At 47.4% G+C, this 22,760-nt stretch overlaps 2 protein-coding genes across 3 annotated transcripts in view; one reads left to right on the top strand and one right to left on the bottom strand.

The window, feature by feature from the left end:
* CMTM7 (CKLF like MARVEL transmembrane domain containing 7) overlaps positions 1-5,118 on the top strand; it is a 57,123-nt gene extending 52,005 nt beyond the window's left edge. The window contains exons 4-5 of the mRNA XM_059390782.1: positions 1,332-1,413; positions 4,484-5,118. Coding sequence (XP_059246765.1) covers positions 1,332-1,413; positions 4,484-4,497 — 96 coding nt within the window. The 3' untranslated portion in view covers positions 4,498-5,118. The remainder of the gene's footprint in view (positions 1-1,331; positions 1,414-4,483) is intronic.
* Positions 1-22,760, bottom strand: part of CMTM6 (CKLF like MARVEL transmembrane domain containing 6) — a 50,838-nt gene that overhangs the window by 11,156 nt on the left and 16,922 nt on the right. The window contains exon 4 of one of the 2 annotated variants that reach the window (XM_059390779.1): positions 17,683-20,570. The exons of the other annotated variant lie outside the window; for it this stretch is intronic. Within the exon in view, the coding sequence (XP_059246762.1) occupies positions 20,433-20,570 (138 nt within the window). The 3' untranslated portion in view covers positions 17,683-20,432. Of the gene's footprint in view, positions 1-17,682; positions 20,571-22,760 lie in introns of those variants that run through there. 2 annotated transcript variants of the gene reach the window in all.

The following is a 22,760-nucleotide window of genomic DNA, read 5'->3' as shown; positions in this document are numbered from 1 at the left end:
GCTCATGTGCTAATTGTGCAGAACAGACCATGAGGGGCCAGGACAGGCTCCAGTAGGCTAATTATGTGCTGTAGACAATCGGTACAAAAGGAGCCAAGGAAAGGGGCCTGGGGGAGGGGAAGGCGGGTGTGGGCCTGTGGGGAGAGGGGGCAGCTGCTTCTGTAAACCAGCAGCTGGGCTTGAAAAGCGAACCAGGGCCTTGGAGACTGTGCCCTTGGTCTCTGGCTGCTCCCGGGCTCTTCCTGCTGCACATCAGCTCATTGTGGCCACGTCACCAGCCTGAAGCCATTGGTGAGTCCGGGAACACCCGGGCTACAGTCGACCTAGGCTCTGGAGCCAGGTTCCTAGGGCCCATGTCCCATGTCCGGCCCTCACTGGCTCGCGGCCCTGGGCAAAGGAGTTGACTTGTGGTCCCTCCATGTCTTCAGCTGCAGATGAGGGAGACGGGAAGTAACAGCAGCCTCCACCTAGCAAAGTGGTATGAGTAGAAGGGAACAGCACCCCTGATGGGCTTAGAACATGGGCACAGAGTAGGTGGTCGGTAAATTAGAGCTACTGCAGGTGTTCACAGGTGAGGAAATGGCTTCAGGCTTCGAAGGGCCAGACAGACACCAGAGGGTGCACCTGCTTCTCTCTGGACCATCGGAGGAGCCCTGCCCTGAGGCCCTTTTCCTCTCTGGGGGCCCTGTTCCTCCTCTTTAAATGAAGCTGGACTGGGCTGGGTCAGCTTTCCTAGGTCAGCGAGGTTAGCCACTTCAGCACAACGGGGAGCCTCAGAAAGGGAAGGAGCGCTGCCTCAACTGATTTTAGTCTACTATTGTTGAAGTATGTGCAAACATAAAACCGTGTATCAAGGCCTCAGATTCTGACTATTAGTACACAGCTATACAGCAAGACGGAACAGAAAGCCGTTATGAATGAAATGCAACCCTGCCCCATCAGTAAAGTCCATTTGAACGTTAGAAATGTAAAAACCCCAACTGAAATGTACAGTTCCACCTTTTCCTCTTTCGCTAACCCAGTAACTGTCTTGTGCAGTGTCTTGGCCTTAGCTCAGTTGTAAATACAAACCCGAACGTGGGCCCTGAAGTTGCCTGGAGTGAGGAGGGCCAGGAGGTGGAGGCCAGAGCCTGAGGGCCAGTCCTGAGCCAGGGCCCTGCTGGGGGAGGCCTGGGGACCGGCCCTGCACCTGAGCAAGGCCCAGGTGTCAAGTCACTCAATTCCCCAGGCTCCCTCTGGGCCACAGCTGGTACAGGAATGAGAAACATAAAGGACAGCCTGAGTGATTGGCCCTGGGCCTTGGAACTTCCTTTCCTCCCTGTCCTGTGCAGATCTTTGGTTTCGTGGCCACATTCCTCTGCCTGGCGAGTATCTGGATGTCCTACAAGATCTCATGTGTGACCCAGTCAACAGGTGAGTTCCGCTTGTCCAAACACAGGCCATCTCTGAAAGTTCCCTCTGCTGGGGAACGGGAGGACAGCCTGTTGTGGAGTTCGGTCAGCAACAGTGCTGACCAAACTCCACAACAGGGAAGGGCCCCACTGAAGGGGAGGCCTGGAGGCATGGGGCCTAGTTGGAAAGGTGGAACCCAAGACCCTCTGCCCTTGCCTCATTTCCACACCCGGGATACCCTCACATGTCCGCCTCTAATGCTGAAGCATTTTCTTTAAATCATTCCTAATGACAAAAGTGAAGTGCAGAGAATTTACAAAGTGCACATAAAGAAAAAAAAATTTCATGAAAACCATCTGTTATCACATTACCCAGGAAGAGCAGCTGCTGGGTGTCTGTCCTTCCAGTATTTCCTTTCTCTGGATGGAGGGATGGATGGGCGGATGTAAAGATACATAGATAGGTATAAAGATCTATAGATATATATGTTGCTTTTATTAAAGGATCAGACTTCTTGTGTTACTGTAACGTGCTCTTGTTCTCCTACTTAACTGCCTATCAGGCATTTTCCCCACATGGTTGAGGATTTATCTCCAACATGGTTTTTTTTTTTTTAAAAGAGTTTATTTATGAATTCATTCATTCATTCACTTTTAAGATTTTATTTTTTTAGTTTTTTTTTTTTAAGTTTTTTTTTTTTAAGATTTTATTTATTTGACAGAGATCACAAGCAGGCAGAGAGGCAGGCAGAGAGAGAGAAGTGGAAGCAGGCTCCCTGCTGAGCAGAGAGCCCCATGCAGTGCTCGATCCCAGGACCCTGAGATCATGACCTGAGCCGAAGGCAGAGGCTTTAACTCACTGAGCTACCCAGGCACCCCGTTTTTGTTTAGATTTTGACAAATCACAAGTAGGTAGAGAGGCAGGCGGGGCGGGGGTGGGGGAGCAGGCTCCCTGCTGAGCAGAGCGCCCAGTGCAAGGGTCAATCCCAGGACTCTGAGATCATGACCTGAGCGAAGGCAGAGGATTAACCCGTTGAGCCACCCAGGTGCCCCAAGATTTTATTTTATTTATTTATTTATTTTTTATTTTTTTAAAGATTTTATTTGTCAGAGACAGAGGGAGAGAGAGCGAGCGAGCACAGGCAGACAGAAAGGCAGGCAGAGGCAGAGGGAGAAGCAGGCTCTCTGCCGAGCAAGGAGCCTGATGTGGGACTCGATCCCAGGATCCTGGGATCATGACCTGAGCCGAAGGCAGCTGCTTAACCAACTGAGCCACCCAGGCGTCCCCCAAGATTTTATTTTTAAGTGACCTCTGTACCCAACGTGCGACTCGAACTCACAACCCTGAGATCAAGAGTCACACGCTCCACTGACTGAGCCAGCCAAGTCCCCTCTTCTCCCTCACTTTTAATGGCTGCATGGTGTGGCACTGACCCCACTGCACGTCTGTGTCATAGTTTGTCTCCTACTTGGGGTCATTATGTTTCATTTGTTTTTTTTTTTAACTCTTTGCTACTAAGCAGTGTTGTAAAGAACATCCTTGTAAATATAGCCCCATACTCATCCCTGATACTCTCTTTAGAATACATTCCTAGAAGTAACACTGCTGAGAACTTGAGCCAACAATTTTCATTAGTTCCCTTCTCTACTCCAGCCTTCCTTCCTCTGTTCTTCTTTCCTTTAAAAGAATACACTGCAGGGCACCTGGGCGGCTCAGTGGGTTAAAGCCTCTGCCTTCGGCTCAGGTCATGATCCCAGGGTCCTGGGATTGAGCCCCGCATAGGGCTTTCTCAGAGAGCCTGCTTCCCTTCCTCTCTCTCTGCCTACTTGTGATCTCTGTCAAATAAATAAATAAATAAATCTTAAAAAAAAAATACACTACAAAATAGCAGAGCATGTACCGTCTGGGGGTTGAGCTGCCCCGCAGAGGGCTTATTTCATCAGAGCTTCCATTTCCTTCCAGAAGCTGCTGACAAAAAGTTAACAGGACGCTGAGGGCAGGGACCCAGGCACAAAAGACCACAGGCTGTAGGATCCCATTGATGGGAAATGTGTTGAATAGACTCATCCCAAGAGGCAGAAAGTAGATGGCGGGGAGGGCATGGGGTGGGGGGTGACCAGGGGCTAGGGGACGGGATGGCAGATGGGCACGGGGCCTCTTGGAAGTGACGAGACATTTTCATATTGTGACAGTGAGTTCTGGTGCTGTCCTGTGAATATGTGTACACTTAGAAGTGTACAATTTAGACGGGTGGGTTATATGGTACCTGGAGTATATCTCCGTTAAGCTGTTTAAGGAAAAATGAAGGATGAAAAGTAAAGAAGAGTGTTTCTAGGTAACAGCTGAAGGTGATACGTGTGTAAATACTGGCAGAAACATAGGGCTTAAAGTTTGGGAAGGAATGGGGCACCTGGGTGGCTCATTGGGTTAAGCCACTGCCTTCAGCTCAGGTCATGATCCCAGAGTCCTGGGATCGAGTCCCGAATCGGGCTCTCTGCTCAGCGGGGAGCCTGCTTCCTCCTCTCTCTCTCTGCCTGCCTCTCTGCCTACTTGTGATCTCTCTCTGTCAAATAAATAAATACATTCTTTTTTTTTTTTTTAAAGATTTTATTTATTTATTTGACAGAGAACACAAGTAGGCAGAGAGGCAGGCAGAGAGAGAGAGAAGCAGGCTCTGCACTGAGCAGAGAGCCCGATGCGGGGCTCGATCCCAGAACCCTGGGATCATGACCTGGGCTGAAGGCAGAGGCTTTAACCCAGTAAGCCACCCAGGCGCCCCATAAATAAATAAATTCTTAAAAAAATTTTTTTGGGGGGAAGGAAGAACCAAAAGAAGGAGCTAAAGCAGTTCAAGTCCCTCTGAGGATATGCCTAGGCGGAGAGGGGTAGCAGGAAGGGAAATCCTCCCCGCACTACTAATTTTTTTCTCTTTAAGAAGTGTATTCAGAAAGACTAAAATCACTCCTAGGGCGGTTGGTGCTGGGTGGGGGAGGAAGTGCACTGAGCCCAGCTTGGGCTCGGCCCCCTGCTGTGTGGCTTCTCTGTGGGCCCTGCCAGGCCAGCCCTCTAACTTTGTCATTTCCTTCCCAAGATGCAGCTGTGTGACGCCACCCCAGGCTGGCCCCGCTGGAGGCCCTGCAGACAGGAGGGTCAGTGGGCCAGCCCCCATGAAGGGCTTCTGACCCTGAGCTCCTGTGCCAAAGCCCCATCCACGTAGGAGGGTGTCCTGGGCTCCAGAGCCACGCTGAGCCTCTTTCCAGTCCTTGGAGAATAGTCCTCCCCGCCTGGGAATGAAGACCAGCCTCCAGGGAGATCTGGTCTCTCCCTCCTGTCGCCTCAGGGACCCATGACCCCACTTAACTCACGAGGGAGGGGTTTCTGGAAACGCCTGCCTAAATCTGCTTCTGCTTCACATTCCTCAGGGGGAGTGAAGCCGCCTTAAGTCCCCTTATAGAAACCAAGCCATCTCCTAATTTATCTAGCTTGGGAAGTCCCTCTGGGAGAGACCCTCTTTCTTAAGTGAGGCACATCTGCAGAAGCAGTCTGCGGTCAGCCTATCCCGAGATCAGAGATCCTGGCTCCTTTTGGGCCTCAGCCTTAATTCCCATTGTGTGTTTGTCTGTGTGTGTTTTGTGTGTGTGCATGTGTGTGTGTGTGTGTGTGTGTGTCTGTGTAGGGGTGGGTGTGTGTTTTGTAATAAAATAATTGACTTGGCCAATTGCACAAGGATTTCTCATTAACTGAGGCTGTCAACCAGGAGTAGAGTGATGGGGCCCACAGAACTCATGGGGAAGCCTGGGGGCCCCACCTGTGTGTGTGCACACCACCCCCTCCCCGGGGAAGGAGAACAGCAGAGGCAGATTTGCATATTTTCAGAGTAAATTGGTGGTGAAGGGTGGAAGCCAGTACTGTTCACACACAAACAGAAAGCAGTATTCAAGAGCCACGCAAGCAGCCCTTTAAAAAGAAAAAATAAGGTAGGAGATTCTGGAACATACTACAACATGAAGAACCTCAAAGTCATGATACTGAGTGAAATAAGCAGACATCTAAGGACTAGAACCGTCTGATGCCATTTACAGGAGGTTCCTAGAGAAGTTACAAGTCAGAGACAGAAAGAATTGTGGCCAGGGACTGAGAGCAGGGACCGGGGAGTTCATGTTTAATGGGCACAGTGCCATTTGGGAAGAATGAAATGTTCTGGAGATGGATGGTGGCGGCGGCTGCCCAACAACATGATGCTACTGCACCCCTAAAAATGGTTAAACTGGTAAGTTTTATGTATCTTTTACCAAAATTAAAAAACAAAAACGCAATACAAGGCCTTCTGTCTAGGCACCTCAGCAGCTGGGAGAGCTACCTGGGGCATGGAGGAAGACAGAGCCCTGGATGCCACCCAGCCCATGCATAGCATAGCCCGTGCCATGTGCTAACCGGTGCCGGAGAGTCAAGGCTGCAGGATGTGGGTGTGAGACTGATCAGCCCAGGGGTGGTGCTATGTGTAACCCAGACTCCACCACCAGCTCCCCAGCTCCCAGTGGGAAATGACCCACTGGGCAGTAAAGATGCGAGAGGAGGGAAGACTGGGCCCTGGAGGGAGGACAGGGAGTCAGGCCAACCTGAGCCCCCAGAGAAGCATGTTGGCACCTGTGGCTCGAGGGGGCACTGGGAGACAAGGCCGAAGCTGGTCTGCCCACAGCCTCTGCCATAGGAAGCCAGCTCCCTGGCAAGCAGAGCCTCCTTGGGCCTGCCTTACAAGCCTTGAGGAGGGAGGGAGGGAGGAAGATGGAGGGTGGTGCTCTCTCTCGGGGAAGCCTCTGCCACCCACAAGAAAAACTTGCTTGGAGAGGCCCTCTGAGACAGATGTGGTGTGGTTCTCTCCAGCCGGCTGCTCTGGGCTACAGTAAAATGCCTCGCACCTTCCCTGAACAGACGGGCAGTGGAGCAGGGACCCAGGGAGGAAGCTGAGTGGGAAGCCAGGCTGGTGAAAGGGCTGGGATTTGAGGCCAGATCTGGCCCTCTCCTGGGCCTGGCCTGTGACCACCGTGCCCAGGGGGCCTCAGGAATGGCCAGGGTAGAGCTGGCCTAGGCCAGCTGGCTTCGTCCACAGACAGTTGGCTGTGGTGTCTGCAGACAGGCCCAGAGAAGGAAACAAGTGTGCTCCCGAGGGAGGTCCTGGCCTGACACACTCCTTGTGCTTGCAGCCTTGTGCTAGAAGCTTCCCTTCCAGACACATTTACCTGTTCAGCCCTCCAGCCAGGATGCTCAGATGACCCAGAGCTGGCCCATTCCCTGTGCCACCATCTCCCACCCAGGCCACCTCCCCAGCATGAAAAGCTAACTTTGTTGTCATGGAAGCACAAGGGTCTTTGGGCCCTCTCCACAGCAACCAGCACTTTGAAAATTCTGTGAGCCCTCAGGGGTGCTTCAGGCGGCTCATGGAGGTCTGATTTTATGTGCAGAAAATGTTAACCCCTTAAACCACACACTCTCCATTCTCAGTAACAAACACTGACACTAGAACCCCTCAACCCTCCTGCCGCCCCTTGGGCAGCCTCAGGGGACCCTGGCCTTGCGCCCTTAAGGAGGAAGATGCCAAGTGTGTGAGTCAAGTGTCTCCGAACCTGCTGTGTTCTGGATGGAACCAGAATTTCTCTGTCCCTGCACAGCCAAGACAAAGCAGGGGAATGAATCCAGAGAAGAGGTCTTACATGCCAAACTGGGGACTTTTCATATTAGTACCGTTCTTACAGTATATATTACTATAAATCGGTTATTTATACTAATAGCCTATTTCCTGTTTTATATAGTGGAGTTTCCACATGGTTTAGATTGAGAAGGGGGATTTCTGTTTAAAAGACAAAACAAAACAAAAAAAAACCCAACATTCCCAACCCCCTGAGAGGAAGGGAGCTGCCAGGCTCCGGGACCCTGGCCAGAGCAATCAGCCCCAGCCCGGGGAAGGGGACCCCGAGGGGCCTCCTCTTGAAGGCCACCGGGAGGGGAACTGGAGCCTGTGGACCTTGTAAGGTGAATGAGGCGACTGGCGGCTCGCTGGGGTTTTACCGTCGTGTTTTCCGTATATGAGGATTACTCAAACGAGAAAGACCGGGGTTAACTCCACGCTGAGTTGTGCAAAAAAGGAAATGCCGCGGTATCGAGTGCGCCCCTTGGCTCGGTTCTGAGGGGCGCTAACAGCCGGAATAACGGTCCCGCTGAATACCCATCTGACCCAAACTGAAAGGCCGCACTGCCCAGGGAAGGGGGTGTGCACGTGGAGGGGACGGCAGCCCCAAGTGCCCTAGAGAAGTGCAAGTCTGGATTTTCAGGCTAAACATTTCCTGGGTTCTAAAGGCTGCCAAACGAACTTTCAAAATGACGCGCTTCGGGCCGAACCACACCCGTGCGGAGGCTTCGCGCAGCCCGCGGGCCCTCGGTTTGCGCCCCTGCGGGGTCCGGGGAAGGAGGGTGCCGGGCAGCAGGAAGTCAGGGCTGAGGCCGGCGCGCGTCCGGGCTTCGCGGGCCGGCACCTGCTTCCTCCCGAAACCTGTGGGGCGGGGGCCCTCTCCGAGGTCCCCTGCCAGCAGGCGCCCCCGCTGGTGCCCTGCCACCCCTCTCGCAGCTGGCCCTAACTTTCCTTTGACGAAAACAAAATCCCGCGGCCCCGCAGGTGGCCGCCCGGCGCGTCCTCAACGAGTAGCGCGCGCCCTCTTGTGGCAGCGGGGCGCAGCGCAACGTTTAACCTTGAACTGTGACTGCAAAACTTTCCGTTTCCTCACCCCTCCCCATCTCCTTCCAGCATAACCTGCAGACTCTTCCATTCACGTCTTTGCTTTACTTATTCTGTAGCTCTATTGCAGTTATATGGATTGCCTAGAAAGTGCATATAACTACAGTAGTTATTTGTAATTACATGAAACGGTCACCACGCCCTCTATAATCTTTTGGGACTTCATTCTCTTACTGTTATGTTACAGTAACAGACACCCCTTTCCCTCCTTTACGCAACACTTTACATCCTCCGGGCCTCACGTATGTCTTGATACAAGCCATCGCCACAGTGCCAGTCCTGCAAGGGCTGTGACCAACTTCATGCCATCATAAGCACACAGCTGTGCTCCAGACCTCCACTGATGCCTGCCGGACTCTTATGTGGGAGCTTTCCTGTGGGCGTTGCCAGGGACCCCAGCCAGCACCCACACATGTATAACCCGCAAGTGCTGGACAGTGCCTACCCTACCCTACCCGCTGGGGCGCAGGTGTCAGGGGATACATCTGTTCTCCTTTCCCAGGATGTTAGGGTACGGTGCCAACCACCCCTCAATTAGACAGAGAACACTCTCAATAATGCAAGTCACACAGCGAGGTTTATTTCCAGCTAGCTGGGGTTCAAGTATCCACCCGGCGCAGTGGGTTTCAACAAGGACCCCGAGCACTCAAAGCCAGGGGTTTATATAGCATTTTCAAGGCACTTCCTCATAGCTACATACATCTCCTGCACCCCAATTTGACAGTTTAACTTTGTTTAACTTTTTGCCACTCTGGTGTCACCCTGGCAGTTAAGTGAGATTTAGGGTTAGAAGAATTTTCACCTTAATTACATTTCCTTCTGCCTCAGCCTCCTACAGTTTTATGGTGGGGAGGGCCACCTTTGGCCTCGAGGTACTGAGCCATTGAAAAGATGACCTTTCTGTTGTAAAGCACTAACTTTTTCCCTCAACATTTTTTCCCTGTGGCGCCATCACCTAACCGCCCTGGTGGTATATGCAGTGTTGGCCCGTTAGGGATACTCAGTAAAATGGCTTCCCGGCCTTCAGGATGCCCATTCTTTTGCTAACCCACTCTTACAGTACAAGGTGCCAGCTTTTGCTTTGCCAAGATGGCTGTACTTATGTCAGGGCTGGACTCGAGGTGGGTACAGCCTTGTTTTTCTTGGCCTTAACACCTGGAGCTGGTTTCTGGGACTTGTTTTTAAGTCCCCGGGGGAAGGGGAGCAGGGACAGTAAAACAGGTCCTTACAAGGACAAACTTCTGAGACAGGTTTTACATCACTTCTCCAAGATCACTTCTCCAAGACAGTTCCGTGGGACCAAGGCAAGAATCACATAGGGGCGGCCAGCTCGGTAAGGCATCCTTCTGCTGGCTCTCTCCTTCCCAGCTTCACTCCTGCCAACATGGGGTGGTTCGTTCATTGGGCTGGATATGTGGGCACAAGCAGGAATTACGAGGGGGCGGCATGAATAGCCTTACTCCGGTGTGGCCTTGGAAGACAAGGTGAGGGGAAAGAACTCCAATGGTCAAAGCACTGTGCAGTGCTTCTCATCATTCACTTGGGTGCAAGTGGCCTAACAATGAAAAACAGAGCCCTGGCAAGAGGTGAATGGCCAGGGATCTGGAGAGAAAGACCAGGAAGGCCTTGGGGTGGGCGGGGCAGAACGCCACCAAAATTCTCAAACAGGCAAATCATTTGAACAAGATGTGGATTTCCTATGAAATAAAAATCCTGGGTAATGAGGCCACTGAGCGCCAGGGAAAAAAAGCAGCCCCCGGGGGTTGAGGGAGGGGTGGGGGAAGCTTTGCACATGTCCATTGTTTTATGATTAAGAGTCAAGGGAAGACAGAATGAGAAGGCCAGGCGAAGTAGGACTGGCTGGGGGCTGTGAGGGTGCACAGGCCAACAGAAGTGAAAACCTGGGGCGGATTTCACAGCTCCTGTAGAGCAAAGACCTCAATCTGAGCTGATCCCAATCCGACTGCACTGATTAGCCATGGGACAAGGAGGGACAAGAATCAGGTATGGGATGGGGTCTCCAGGTTGTACCCCACTCTGCAGGAAGCCCCAAATATTCCTCAACTTATTAGATACTGGCTGTAGTTTTGTGGTTTTGTGGGGCACTTTGTTTTTTGGTCTGGACTCTGCTCGGGGCTCTTTTGCAAGAACCTGCTCATAGGACACACTCATGGCGACCTCTGTTGGTAGCTCATCTAAGGGTCAGTCAGAGGCTGAGCCCAGAACGGTGTTTACCCATATAATTTGCCAAGCATGATGATGGAAAACTTTGTGCCTTTTCCTGGAAGAAGAAAAAGTACACTGTCTTCTCGCACAAGGTTTCATATAGCCAGGGGTGCTGTGTGAAGCTTCCGAGCTTCCTTTCAATGGGACACCCAGGCCAGCCAATGGAAGGTGGCTTCAATGGAAGCCAGACCGTGGAAGCTTAAAGAACACGGTCCTGTCCATTTCCACAGTATGTGACATAATCATAGTGAATGAATGGGTTGCTACCTATCATACCTGGCTCTTGGTTTGCAGCCATTGCCGGCATTGCTAATACTTGATTTTCAGATCTCCTTAGGGGTGGGGGCAGGGGCATGGAGTGGGGGAATGTGCCTTCCCCCCACAGCACCCAGCAGTACACTTGGGTTGCTCCAAATTCTCCGGTGACAGAGCCTCTGTGCATGGGACACTGCTAGAATGATGTGAACTCCCTGTGGTTATGCATTTCCATAAAGGCTCCACAGAGAAAACTGCTCTTGCTGCATTACATGCCACCCAAGCCCAGCTGCTGAAAGCCGGATGGGCCCTAAATGAGGACGAAATCCAAGTGACCTGCCTTTCAACTGATCATCTTGGAAGCTGTATCACAGCTCATGGAGCTGTTTCACAATCAAGTTAGGACAAACTGGACCTGGGTGGCTGAGTCAGTTAAACGTCTGCCTTTGGCTAAGGTCATGATCCCACGTTTCTAGGATTGAGTCCCAAGTTGGGCTCCTTGCTCAGCGGGGAGCCTGCTTCTCCCTCTGGCTCTTGTGAATAAATGAGAAAAATCTTAAAAAAAAAAAAAGGAATTTTGTAGTAGCCACCAACCACAAAAGAAGTGGCCCTGCACCAAAACTGGCTGCTTTGCATATTAGCTATTGGAGACAGTACGTCTCAAGCCTGGGGATATTCCTACAGCCTCCGCCCCAAGTCAGCAGATAGGCCTGTTTGAGGGAGGGCCCCAACAAGGAAATCTTAGGGGTGATTCAGGTAATGCCATACCCTAAAGCCTCTGTGTCCCTCAGACGTCAAGGAACTACCGGTGTCTGATGGATCGCACAGCTGACTGGCCTCTGGGAATGGAAACTCCTGGGATTCTGGGCCTGTGAGCCTGTGAGCCCTGGAAGTTGAGGGTTTTCTCTTGCTGCCGTGAGGCAATCGCTAGCATCCAGGGCCCTAAACCAAACCATTTCCAACTTGACATTCTCATCTGGCACCTCTGAGCTAGATTCCAGATGGGACAAGAACCAGAAAGTCCTTTCCTGAGAAGAAAATAGATCTTCTGATGAAGGGCCAGACCCTGAGTTTTTAACCGTCTTCACTAAGAGGTGTTTGCCCTAATGAACTGCTAGTGTAAGGAAGGTCCCACCTAGCAAATAAGCCAGCTGGCAAGAATCCGTGATGAAACAGCCCACCCACCGCCAAGGCAAGCAGGTCCTGTGCAACGCTATAGGCGGGTCACGGCCCATAGCCGTGGACAACCTGTGCAATGGGCTGAACTCATGGGACTTCTAGCCAGAGTGCATCTCCCTGAGATCCAGTGAACAACATCCATATGCTGGCTCCTGGGCTGTCACTGACGGCTTAGCTGTATGTTCGGGTGTTTGGGCCACCCAGGCCTGGAGTAGTGACGACATAATCCAGTGAGTGTGCCCCCCACCCCGTAATTACAGGCACAATGTTTATGTTATACCCATGGTTACGTGAAGCAACCACATCTAGAGAAAAGCACTGAGATGAACACAGGGGAGGCGAGGGAGGTGTTAAAACAGGATGAAGTAAAAACTGCTAGGCCATGACAGTGCACTAGACAGGAAGGACTGATGGGCATCACTTCTAAGGTCTTTGTACTGGTTCAGGAGGTGAGGAGGAGTACCGATGACCGTTGTTAATATCTGACGTTGTTTAGAACGTCAGATATGCGTGCTACAAGTGTGAAGAGCATTACTGAAGAATTTTAGCTAATAAACGTGGCAGGAGTGATAGTCACCATTTTGCAACTTCTGATAACAGATGTAGAGAAAGGTCAAGGGATGGAAACTTTGAACGAATAAAGTTGATGGGATCAATGTCAGGCCCCCAACCATGAAGGGTACAGTGAGTGCAGGCTTGATTGAGAGCCTGGTAAAGTCCACACCATCACCCACAAGAAAACCTTGACAAAAGAAAAAGACTAATCTGATTTTAAGCAAGCCTTTAGAGTGATCTTTTAGTTTAGAGGAAACATGAGAAGGGAGAGGAACAGGTTAAAGGACGGAAGGACAGGGATGCCTGGGTGGCTCAGTTGGTTAAACAACTGCCTTCAGCTCAGGTCATGATCTTAGGGTCCCGGGATCAAGCCCCACATTGGGCTCCCAGCTCAGAGGGGAGTCTGCTTCTCCCTCTTCCTTTTCCCCTCCCCCACTCATGCTCTCTCTCATTCTCTCTGGCTCTCTCAAATAAATAAAATATTTTTTAAAATGCCACAAAGACACAAATAAATCCAGGATATCAGACATCCTACAAGAAGCCACAAATTCTCAGAGGTAACAAGAGATGCCAGCAACAATGCTGGATAACAATCTATCACAATCCCATTCCACTATTCTAATCAGAATATGTAATTTTTATTTTTTATTATTTTTTAAAAAGATTTTATTTATTTATTTGACAGAGAGAGATCACAAGTAGGCAGAGAGGCAGGCAGAGAGAGAGGAAGGGAAGCAGGCCCCTTGCTGAGCAGAGAGCTTGATGTGGGACTCGATCCCAGGACCCTGAGATCATGACTGAGCTGAAGGCAGAGGCCTTAACCCACTGAGCCACCCAAGCGCCTGGAGAATACGTAATTTTTAAAATAAAGATCCCATTCTGGAAACCTGCAGAAATCAAGTACCTAGGACACATCTGACAAAAGATGTGCTGGGACCTTCATGAAGAAAACCATGAGACTTGACTGAAAAACAATAAAGATCCAAATCAGTGGAGATTCTAGGTTTGTGATGAAGTTTATCATAAATCATTTCCCCCCAAATTAATCTACAAATTCACTGCAGTTCCAAGAAAAAAATAATGAGGGATTTTTATAGAACTTGTCAAACCTAGCTTAAAATTTTATACAATAAAATACCTCTGTAACCTTTCTCTCAATGTTACTGCAAACCTGTATTTTTTTTTTAAGGATTTTATTTATTTATTTGACAGACAGATTACAAGTAGGCAGAGAGGCAGGCAGAGAGAGAGGAGGAATCAGGTTCCCCGCCGAGGAGAGAGCCAGATGTGGGGCTCGATCCCAGGACCCTGGGACCGTGACCTGAGCCGAAGGCAGAGGCTTTAACCCACTGAGCCACCCAGGCGCCCCACCTGTAAGTATTTTTTAAAAGCCTTTAAAACAGGGGCACCTGGGGCGCCTGGCTGGCTCAGTGGGTTAAGCTGCTGCCTTCGGCTCGGGTCATGATCTCAGGGTCCTGGGATCGAGTCCCACATCGGGCTCTCTGCTCGGCAGGGAGCCTGCTTCCTCCTCTCTCTCTGCCTGCCTCTCTGCCTACTTGTGATCTCTCTCTGTCAAATAAATAAATAAATCTTTAAAAAAAAAAAAAAAAAAACAAAAACAAAAAAAAAAAAAAAAAAAAAAAAAAAAACAGGGGCACCTGGATGGCTCAGTTGGTTAAGCATCTCAAGTCATGATCCTGGGGTCCTGGGATCAAGCTTCACATTGGGCTCCCTCCTCAGTGGGGAGCCTGCTTCTCCCTCTCCCTCTGCCCCAACCCAACCCCTCATGCTCTCTAATAAGAAAATAAAATCTTTTTTAAAAGGTGCCAAGAATAGAACAATTTTAATCTTGTCCTATTAGATATTAACACTTTATCAGGTACAGAAAAATAGCCCAAGAAAGCCAGCCCTGGACCCACACAGATACATAAACCTTGTAAATGACAGAGGGAACACTGTCTCTTAGAGAAGGAAAGAGTCACTTGCTAACACGAGAAATCAGATGGCATGTGGTACTCACACCGTACACAGAAACCAAGGTACATTCAAGTACTAAATATAAAATGAAAATCTTTAAGATTTTATTTATTTGAGAGAGAGAGAGAGAGCACAAGCAGGCAGACGGGGCGGGGGTGATGGGAAGCAGGCTCCCCACTGAGCAGAGAGCCTGATGTGGGGTTCAATCCCAGGACCCTGAGATCATGACCCGAGCCGAAGGCAGTTGCTTAACCCACTGAGCCTCCCAGGTGCCCCTAAAATGCAAATCTTTAAACATCTTAGAAAGCAGAGAACATCTCTCACCTTGAGGTAGCAAGAATCAATAAGCAAAGACACAAAGTTAAAATATATAGACTTTGAGATTTATTTCCAAGGCTTATTACTAACAAAGTATAACATCTATAACATGTCAAGAGTTCTCAAATGAGTTAAAAAAAAAACAAAACCAAAACCCAAAAACGACTTCAATGTGAAAGAAAGGCAAAGGAGGGGCGCCTGGGTGGCTCAGTGGGTTAAAGCCTCTGCCTTCGGCTCAGGTCATGATCCTAGGGTCCTGGGATCGAGCCCCTTGTCTGGCTCTCTGCTCAGCATGGAGCCTGCTTCCCCATCTCTCTCCACCTGCCTCTCTGCCGGCTTGTGATCTCTGTCAAATAAATGGATAAAATCTTAAAAAAAAAAAAAAAAAAAAGAAAGAAAGAAAGAAAGGCAAAGGATATGAATGAACCACCTTTGATGTGGGGAAGCCATAAAGGTCAACAACCAAATGAGAAGATGATCAGGCTCACCAGCAGAAAGGAGAGTATACAATCAAATGAGAGACCACCTCTTCAGCCAAACTAAAACTAGTGCAAGACAAGAATAAGGAAACAAACACCCCTGTACACTGCTGAGAAGTCTCCACTTTGGAGACCATTTGGAAATATTTCGCCTTGTTGGAATTGCACCCACCCTGTGACCTAACAGTTTTATTTCTAAGTACACACTCTATATATAACTCTTGTACACGTGCATGAGATGCTCCAATATGTTCACTGCAAACCACACCAGAAGTTGAAACGGTCAAAAACAAACCACACCAGAAGTCTTCTATCCACAGAGGAGAGGTAAGTAAATTGTGGCATATCTGTTCAATGGAATACCAAGTAGTAGTTAAAGTGAATGAGTTAGAGCTGCATGTATCAGATGAATTTCAGAATTGAAGAAAGCCATCTGTAAAAGGATAAATACAGCCTAGATACCATGCTGTACATTGCTTATGGGTACATCTCTATACAGAGCACAGACCACAAAGCAGGAAAAACAGCCACCAAATTCAAGGTAGTGTTTGCCTTTGGAAAAGTAAAAAGAGCAAAATTCGAGGTGGTGGTACTTCACAAGAGAAACTTCATTTTCTGTTTTAAATAAGGCCCTTTCAAGAAAATCTGGTAAAAAGTTGGGCTCTAAAGCTGGGTGGTGTCTACAACAGGATATGATCTTTTGTACTTCTAGTGCTTGACATATTTCAATAATTAACAGTAGCCAAATGCAAAGATATCAGGAAAAGAACAGTATTTTCCTTTTTTTTTTTTTTTAAAGATTTTATTTATTTATTTGACAGAGAGAAATCACAAGTAGATGGAGAGGCAGGCAGAGAGAGAGAGAGAGAGAGAGGGAAGCAGGCTCCCCGCTGAGCAGAGAGCCCGATGCGGGACTCGATCCCAGGACCCTGAGATCATGACCTGAGCCGAAGGCAGCGGCTTAACCCACTGAGCCACCCAGGCGCCCATATTTTCCTTATTTTATTAAACCAATTTTTTATGGTACCATTACTTATACAATTATAATTTAAACATCAAAATCATTAGTTTTTCTATGACACATTGTTTTGGGGGTAGTCAGGCCTGTGAAACTTTCTTAAATGGGAATATTATTTCCCTTAGCTGGGGCCCGATCCTCAACTGGCCTTTGACAGACACTGTTGAATCCCAGGACAGTAGCCCTTCTCCGGCTATAAAACCAATCTGTTCCAGTAACAGAAGACTATGCTCCAAAGGGTGTTCCCACCTAAGGAGAGGAATTTGGACTACTTTAGGCCATTTCTTCAGTAATGCCATTCTGCACGTAAGTGATTTAAAAAGAGGCATTTAAAGTCTTCTAGTAAAAGACAAGTAGGTGAAGTCTACTGAGCGGCTTCTGGGAAGAAGGAACTCCTTAGGAACAGAGAAATACACAATCTCTTCTCTTCGGGCCTTTGGATATAGTCGTGCAAGTGGGTGATGTCTGGACATGTTGCCTCCATCTTGCTACACCAAAGATGGTTAATCCTAAGGATAAAAATTCACAGCAGAAGATGGATGGGCAGAAAAACACAGAGAGAGTCTGGGCGCTTCATAGTACCACTGAGCCACCAAACTCTGACCATCACAGAACCACCTCACCCAGGCTTCTTATGAAAGGTATGAACTGTTTAAGACCTTATGAACTGGTTAAGACCTGTTTAAATTGGGTTTTCTGCTCCTCGCCATTGACTGCACATCAATACACATTGTTCTTTATCAAAACAAAACACAAAACTCTGAAGAATGTACAAATTCCAGTGAGTTCTCGATGACTATAAAGATCTTGTTCTTTTTGTCCAGACTGGAGGCAGGAATTCTGCAAATGATACAAACAGTTGTAGCTTTATCAGAACCAGCCTAGTTGTTTCACACGTTCCCAGTCACTGGACTGTCTGAAAAAGAATGTGCCTATTTTGTTTTTAGCACTGTTTAGCCACATCGAGAAATGGGATGGGAGAGCCCCAATGTGCTTCTTTACAAGTATTTCAAGGTGTTCACTCCGTAACATTCCTCTATGGCTCCCTAAAAATACTGTTTGAAGGTGTGTTCTGTCTTGGCAACAAGAGGAACAGCCCCTAGGTAGGAAGAGGGCTTGTTTCTTTTCTGCCTGTGCCCCATACCTGGGTGGACCCACAGTTCAGTGTCCTACACAGGGACTTACCACATTTTTGGAGCCAATTCCTAGAACTCTGGAGAAAGGTCTCATCTCAGCATCAGGCTTCCTTTTTTTTTTCCTGAAAGATTTTATTTATTTATTTGAGGTGGGGGGGCGGGGGGAGAGAGAGAGGGAGAGCAGGGGTGGGGGAACTCAAAGGGAGAAGCAGACTCCCCACTGAGCAGGGAACCCGATGTTAGGCTGGATCCCAGGACTCTGGGATCAGGGCCTGAACTGAAGGCAGCCTCCTAACTGACTGAGCCACCCAGACACCTTGAGCATCAGGATTCTGAAATAATGAAACAACTACAGAGTCAGACAATAAAATGGATTTATTTAAAAAGACTAAAAAATTTGACATTGAGAGAGATGATAAAAAAAAGACGCACAGGATTTAAATTGATAAATACAAAAGCAATTGGCCATAAACAATGTAAAAATACATTTCCCAGTCCCCAAACAGAACATAATTTAAGTACAATTATAAAATTTTTATACTGTACGTTCATTTCCCTTATAATTTTTAAAAACTACTCTAAACAGTTTATTTGTATAAAATATAACAAATTAAGTCTAATATGGCTGTTAATAAAAAATTGTGTTAAACTTCAGTTTATTGAGTGTGCCCTGTTTTGGACATAGAAGGGGTTTTGGTCCCAAGTTCTCCTTGAAAACTTTTTATTTTCCACATGGTCTTTTTCCTCTCATTCCTTCTATAGAAGAGGGAGGCTAATCCGTCACGGGTCCCATAACCACCACTATGAAGAATAGTTCTAGAGTGACCAAAAATACTAGTGAATATCTGATCTTTCTGAAAAGGGAAGGATTAAGTGGCAGCTATGAGGCCCACTTGTGCCCCAATCAAATAAATGGAAACAAAGCCTCAGAGCAAGCAGAGCTGAAGCTCAATGTCAACGCGCTCCATGTGTGAGGCCGGCGGGGACATGTCCATCAACCTCAACTAAGTCTGTGCGTGGGGATGGGGGGGCAGAGGTAGCCCAGACCACTTGCTGTGAAACCCAGCTGGGTCTAGATGGTATTTCAAATGACAGTGGTACAGTTAGATGGGAAATTCCAGAACCTGCTGACCAGAAGTGGGTTGTCTTTGCACTGCTCTTCATTCTTGCAGACCAGACCCAGGCTATTTCTCCTCTCTTGGATGCCATGCCCAGAAAAACAACAGCATCAGTGATTGGTTTCGTTGCCTCCCAGGGAGGCAGTGGTGATTACACCATCAGCACCAGCTGGCACCCACGCTCTGGTAAAGGGCTAAGGTCCTGAGTCAGTGAAGACAGAGCAGAGGCTGTGTCTGGCCATAATGATGAATTCTGACCACCACATTCACCACCTTGACTAACACACAAATGAGAAATTTAAAAAGGGCAGGGCCACTAAATTGTCTCACTGGAAACATGATTCCACTCCTTCCTATAGAAAACCCAGGCCGACTAGCCCAGGAGACCTCCACCAAAGTCTTGAAGAACACCAGCTGCATGGCTCACTGCCTGAACTCTAGAGTCCGGAGTCAAAAATCCAAGAAGAGGACAAGACAGGTCTATTCTGAGAACCACTTGGTCAGAAAGGTCTGATCTTGAGCGCCTTGTCTGGTGGTCTCTAAGACAGCCTGCCAGCAGAGACAATTCTCCCAACTAGTTATGAAGTGTCTCTTGAGAATGGGTTGACTACTGCCTTACACCATCATTAGTATTCACCAGGCCGGGATTTGCTAGATCCTCACTTCCTTAAGAAGGGCTCCCCCAAACAGAAGTTAGAGTAATGCCCAATGTGGGAACAAGAACCCGAAAGATCCTGCTACATATACTATGCAATTAAAAGAGCCCCAAATTGTGGACCACCTAAAGACCACCACCATCAAGCAAGAGTCAGAGCTAGACACTCACCTCTGTCAGATGATGAAGCAGCATACGGACCATGGGGATAAGAAGACAGAACAAGGAGAATCTCGAATAGATGAAAAATCAAAGGCTGGGGTCTTAAAGAGGGAAGCCTTCAAGGAAAACACTTACTGAGACTTCCAGAGCTGTACTGGCTTCAGTAGAAATGACCGTATGCCAGTAGGGGAAGGGACCAATTCTGAACTCCTAGTGTGAACTTATCTCTTCAGACAGTGGTAAGTGCTTGAAGACTGTTTTTATAATTCCTTTCACTGTATGGTGCAAAAAGTCTATCTTCCTTATCTTTGGTCCTTAGCCATGAGAGTTACTTCCATTTCTTCTAAGTGTTTTATAATGGTTGTTGGTTCTTTTTTTTGGTGGTGGTGGTGGGGTTGTTTTGTTTTTGCTTATCACCAACCACCAAAGTGCAGTATAAACGTGGGGTTTCTGATGTTGTTGCTTTTATATATACAAAATACCAACACCTCCTATATAGTTTCTATTAGGCTATAAAAGGTCTCAGAAAGAGTTAATATTATCCTAAAATGTTAAACAATTTTAAGACTGACATACAGTAAAGCCTGGGTATTACATTTTTAAGGGGGAAAAAAAAAACCCTAGTCCAATATTTTAAATAGTGATCTCTTAAATATACATTAAGTTGTATCTGATCATCAAAAAAAAAAAAAAAAACAAAACCCCACCACAACAACAAAAAACAAACAAACAAAAAAAACCTAAAAAACTCCTGGCTAAACAAATTAATTTGAAAATAAAACAATTTCTAAATGGATAAATTTAATTATGCTGGCTGTACAGTCTTAATTTGAAAGCTAGGCCTAGTTAACAATGACGGAATAAATTAGAATCAGTTGAGCTATGAGATTTAAAGAAACTGTCCTCACGTTCAAAACAAAAAAGCAGAACCATTTCATGTGACAGAAGTTTTAACTGTTATTTAAAAAGAAATTTTTTTTTTAAACCCCCAAACACTGACCTAATTTGCGGTGACTGACACATGGGCCAAAGTTAATAAAACTGCCTTCCTGCCCTTCCCCTTGGTCTCCAAAAGAAGTGGTTTAACAATTACACAAATTCTAGATGAGCTTCGGCCAGGGCTCAGGCGGCACGCAGTCAATACCTTATGTAACACCCGGTCCCCAAAGTCCTTAAGCATTAAGTGGTTCTGTGAGGGCCCCTGCGCTCCTGGCAGCCTCTGGTTTCCTCATCTGGGATTCCTGTCGTCTCTCGAAGAGCATAATGACAAAGTCAGACAGGAACATAATACTTGCTAGAAATCCAAACACCTGAGGTGAAGAAAGAGCAAGGGTTTATGTGACAGATTTTGGAATATAATCTCCCATTTCCTACTTGGCTCTGGGAGTGTTTTATACAAACAAGACGATTCACCAATTTTATCCACATTTACTTTTTAAGATTTAAGAGAGCGTGCACAGAGAGAGAGAGAGACCAAGAACACGCATGCACAGCGAAGAGAGCACTAGAGTGAGTGAGAACAAGGCCGGGGCAGGGAGGGATAGAGAGCACTAGTAGAGGGAGGGTTAGAGGGAGAAGGAGAAGCAGACTCCCTGCTAAGCAGGAAGCCTGACAGAGGACTCAATTCCAGGACCCCAGGATCATGACCTGAGCTGAAGGCAGATGTCTAACCAACTGAGCCACCCAGGCATCCCTATCTTATACACATTATTCTTAATCCTAGTAATAAAGGAATTTTTAAGGGCATCAAAAAGACAGATGTTATAAAAAGAAATTCTAGAATAATGGCTATTAGTTGAAGTTTCGCAAAATAGAGATGTCCTGTCTTACATGTGCATGTGTACGTGTGGGGTGCCAACCTATGATACTAAGTTTAACAGAGGAAAAACAAAATCCTATAAAATGATACAAAACACAAGATTATTAGCCATGGTTAGCCTGACCCCAGAGGAGGGAAGCGAACTATGTGAGTAGGGAGCTGAGCACAGGTGAAAATGGCAAGAAGTAATCACTATCCAGTGTCTGATCAACAGAAACTCTATTTTTAAGATACGTCTAGGTTACATTACCTAAAAACCATTTTCCAGTTAACTGTCACACTGTAATGACACAGCAACATGACACTACAACCTACTCCCTCTTCCTTAAAATCACTTCCTCATTGTACTCTTCTAACATATGATCAAACCTTCTGAGAGTTCCGTCAAGACGGGATCTACACTAGCAAAACTCTTAAAGAAATGGGGCAAAGAACTGCTCTGTAAAAAGGAAAAATGGATGCAGGTGATGGCTAAAGTCCCTTCCACCTCTAACACCCCATCTCTCCATGATTTTTATTATTGTTTTTTGGTTTTATTCCTATTCCAGTTAGTTAACATACAGTGTAATATTAGTTTCAGGTGTACGACACAGTGACTCAGCACTTCCGTATGTCACACTGTGCTCATCTCAAGTCACTCCTTTGTCCCCATCACCCATTCACCCATCCCCTCACCCACCTCCCCTCTGGTAACCAGCACTTTGCTCTCGATTTTTTTTTTAAGATTTTATTTGACACAGAGAGCAGAGGGGGAAAGAGCAAGCACAAGCAGAGGGAGCAGCAGCAGAGGGAGAAGCAGGATCCCCGCTGACCTGGGAGCTCGATGTGGAACTTGATCCCAGGACCCTGGGATCAGGACCTGAGCCGAAGGTAGACGCTTAACCGACTGAGCCACCCAGGAGCCCCTGTTCTAGATTTTTAACATTTTGCTGTCTTCTGCTCCAGTGTCTTAACCCTTTACTCCCAACCCCTCTCTCCTAAAGAATATGCATTCTGCCTCATGCCACTGTGAAGCAAACTCCGCTCCAAATTCACTAATTCACCCAAACACCCCAACACGTCTGTCCAACCTACAATTAATTACCAATCCCACATCTCCAAACCCAAGTCACTTCTCCCCTCTGGAGTCTTCATTTTGGCTTGATGGCATCTTGGTATCTATCCCCTTATTTGCCCGACGAACATATTACATAATTTAAGGACAGACCAGATGTCATCGTGTCTGTGAAGCCATCCCTGATCCCCTTGAGAGCTTTGGGCCATGCAGGACATCCAGAGAAATGATCGTCCAGATCTTTTGCTCACATACTTCAATTTCTTTTTTTTAATGGCTTCCCTCACTCATTCTAGTCTGCAAATTTTTTCATAATTTAAACAGTTGCAAAAGGTAATTTCCAGCGTATTATACTGAGTTCTTAAACTACCATTACTCTTAAATATATGCAATGAAATCGAAATACTGTGATAATCTAACACATCACCTGATTGTAACACACAAATAAGCTGTTTTAATAGCTCAGAATTTCATGCCATGCTCTCTTTCCCCCTTCAACTCAATTTTCCTCAATTCTGTTTCATTTTTTCCAAGGATTTTATTTTATTTTTTGAAGATTTATTTATTTTAGGGATGCCTGGGTGGCTCAAGTTGGTTAAGCCACTACCTTCAGCTCAGGTCATGATC

This window comes from Mustela nigripes, chromosome 2, assembly GCF_022355385.1.
Source record: "Mustela nigripes isolate SB6536 chromosome 2, MUSNIG.SB6536, whole genome shotgun sequence".
Taxonomy (NCBI): domain Eukaryota; kingdom Metazoa; phylum Chordata; class Mammalia; order Carnivora; family Mustelidae; genus Mustela; species Mustela nigripes.
The sequence above is the reverse complement of the archived record's forward strand: the minus strand, read 5'-3'. Positions and strand labels throughout refer to the sequence as shown.